The sequence below is a fragment of the Gymnodraco acuticeps genome, unplaced genomic scaffold (genome assembly GCF_902827175.1).
Source record: "Gymnodraco acuticeps unplaced genomic scaffold, fGymAcu1.1, whole genome shotgun sequence".
NCBI lineage: Eukaryota > Metazoa > Chordata > Actinopteri > Perciformes > Bathydraconidae > Gymnodraco > Gymnodraco acuticeps.
In genome coordinates this window covers 3,189,021-3,190,957 of record NW_022990502.1, presented here as the reverse complement: position 1 = coordinate 3,190,957, position 1,937 = coordinate 3,189,021, and the positions used below count along the sequence as shown (strand labels likewise).

Sequence of the window (1,937 nt, the reverse complement as noted above, 5' to 3'; positions counted from 1 at the left end):
TATTAAACTGTTAAAGGTTATCCATCGTGTTGATGCCAGTTTTTGACATTTCTAAATGTGAACATACCAAAAGTATACCAGTTTGGTTTTGTATTAGATATTTGACTCCAGTCAGCATACACTTTGTCTCTGGATCTCACTTCCTCACCATCTCTTCACTTCCACTGCTTTTATTCTTAACTTCCTGTGCCATTATCTGATCTCATGATGAGACTGGCACAGGAAACCTTTATATCTGTCTGTTGAACATTCCTTCACGCTTCATACCTTAATCTGCATCACAGAACAGCAACCTCTGCTTACAGGAGGACAACACCCAGGTCAGCCGCGTTGATTTATCATGATGCACGTGACAAGAATCTGGTAGAAAAGAAACCAATAGAGTCCATAACTAAATATGACACCCCAATACAGAGTTTACAAAATAAGGACAACTTCAGTTTTGTGAATTTCCTCTTAAAATAAAAATGGTGAAGAAAATACATTTGAGAATAAAGCATAAAAATGTGTACCACATAAAAAAACAAGAGAATTTTTATTTAGTAAACATTAGTCTTAGTGTGAAAATCTAATCATTTCTTCCATTAGGCCCGGTTTCTTTTCCTACTATGGATTGGAACGCTTTCATTCTGCTGTGGATGCTGTGATCTGTTCGGATATGTCTTCAGAAATCCTCTTTAGAGATTCAGCTGTTTGTTCATTCTTCCTTTCTGATGCATTCGTTCCATTAACACCTGCTCAGGATTCAGGTGCCTTGTGACATGCCGCTTGTTAGCAGCAGTTAGAACTGTTCCACACAATCTCAAATGAAATGAAAACAAATCAAATAAACATTTAAAGAGGAATTTGTTTAAAAATAACAGTACAAAAACTCCAGTATTCTTTCCAGCGGTTCCACAATAATTACAGTTGACAGACAGCATTCAAAAATAACATTTAGATGGGACACTTTAGGAATAAGTGTTAGTATATTTTCATATTTCCAGCAGCAAATGTATCTTGAAAACATGCACGTTTTAAGAAAGCTGGTAAGGCATTTCAATGTTCCACATGTTGCTTTGGTTTGAAACGTAAATCAGCGTGTCAGTGATTTGGGCTGAATGTACCATTTCTCTTTTTTATTATAATGTTCATTATTATCAGCCACTGTCAGTATAAAAAGGGAAACCATGTGACATTCAGGCGGAGAGGCATCGGTGAGGGTCTCTGTACAGTCTGATAAAATGTGCTGCTCCCAGTGAGGCGGCCAGCACCTCACTGTTAGTAGCTGAACATCTGTGCGGAGCCGCTCTGATGGGGGGGGCTGGCTCTGCACAGGGCGGCCCCCCTCTCCCTGACCCTGGGCCTCTTGACTCCCCCCCTGAGCCCCCTCCCCCATGTGGGTGACCTGTCCTTCAGGCACCGGCCTCCAGGCCTCCAGCTGGCCCAGGGGGTTGACCAGCGTGGTCACGTTGATGAAGTGGGCCACGGACTGCGAGCCCCCCCCGGGCCCCACCGTCTCCGGGACCAGCTCGGGGGGGCGGTTGTGGAGCAGGGCGGAGCCGCTGACCGTGTCAAAGGTGACTGTGAGGATGGAGTTGTCCAGGCTGAGGGGCCGCTCGCCGGCCGTCAGGTGACCCACGGCAACCGGCTGCAGGCAGGTGAACTGGGCGGGGGGGTGGCTGCTGATGGGGGTCACCGTGATGTTGGTCAGCCCCCCCGAGCTGCTGGGGAGGCTGATGGAGCGCCGGGGTCCGCCAGGACCACCACCTGGAACAGCAGCACGTCAGAGACAGGTTCAGAGAGGTCAGACATTCTGCTCAGTCCAACGTGAGAGGAACTTTACACAATTCATCCAAAATACGTAAATGTATGTATATTCTTATAATATTTATCTTATATTTAAACAATTCCGCAGTTTTTCTAAAGACTACTAAGAGCATTGTACCACATTTGTT

The 1,937-nt window shown here is 45.5% G+C and overlaps 1 protein-coding gene across 1 annotated transcript; it reads right to left on the bottom strand.

Moving 5' to 3' along the window:
* Positions 1 to 516: 516 nt before the first annotated feature.
* On the bottom strand, positions 517 to 1,752 carry prdm15 (PR domain containing 15; the record flags this gene model as incomplete). Its single annotated transcript, XM_034226836.1, is given in 1 exon segment — positions 517 to 1,752. A coding segment is annotated over 1 exon segment (63 nt), but the record flags the coding sequence as incomplete, so codon positions are not given.
* Between the last annotated feature and the right edge of the window lie 185 nt (positions 1,753 to 1,937).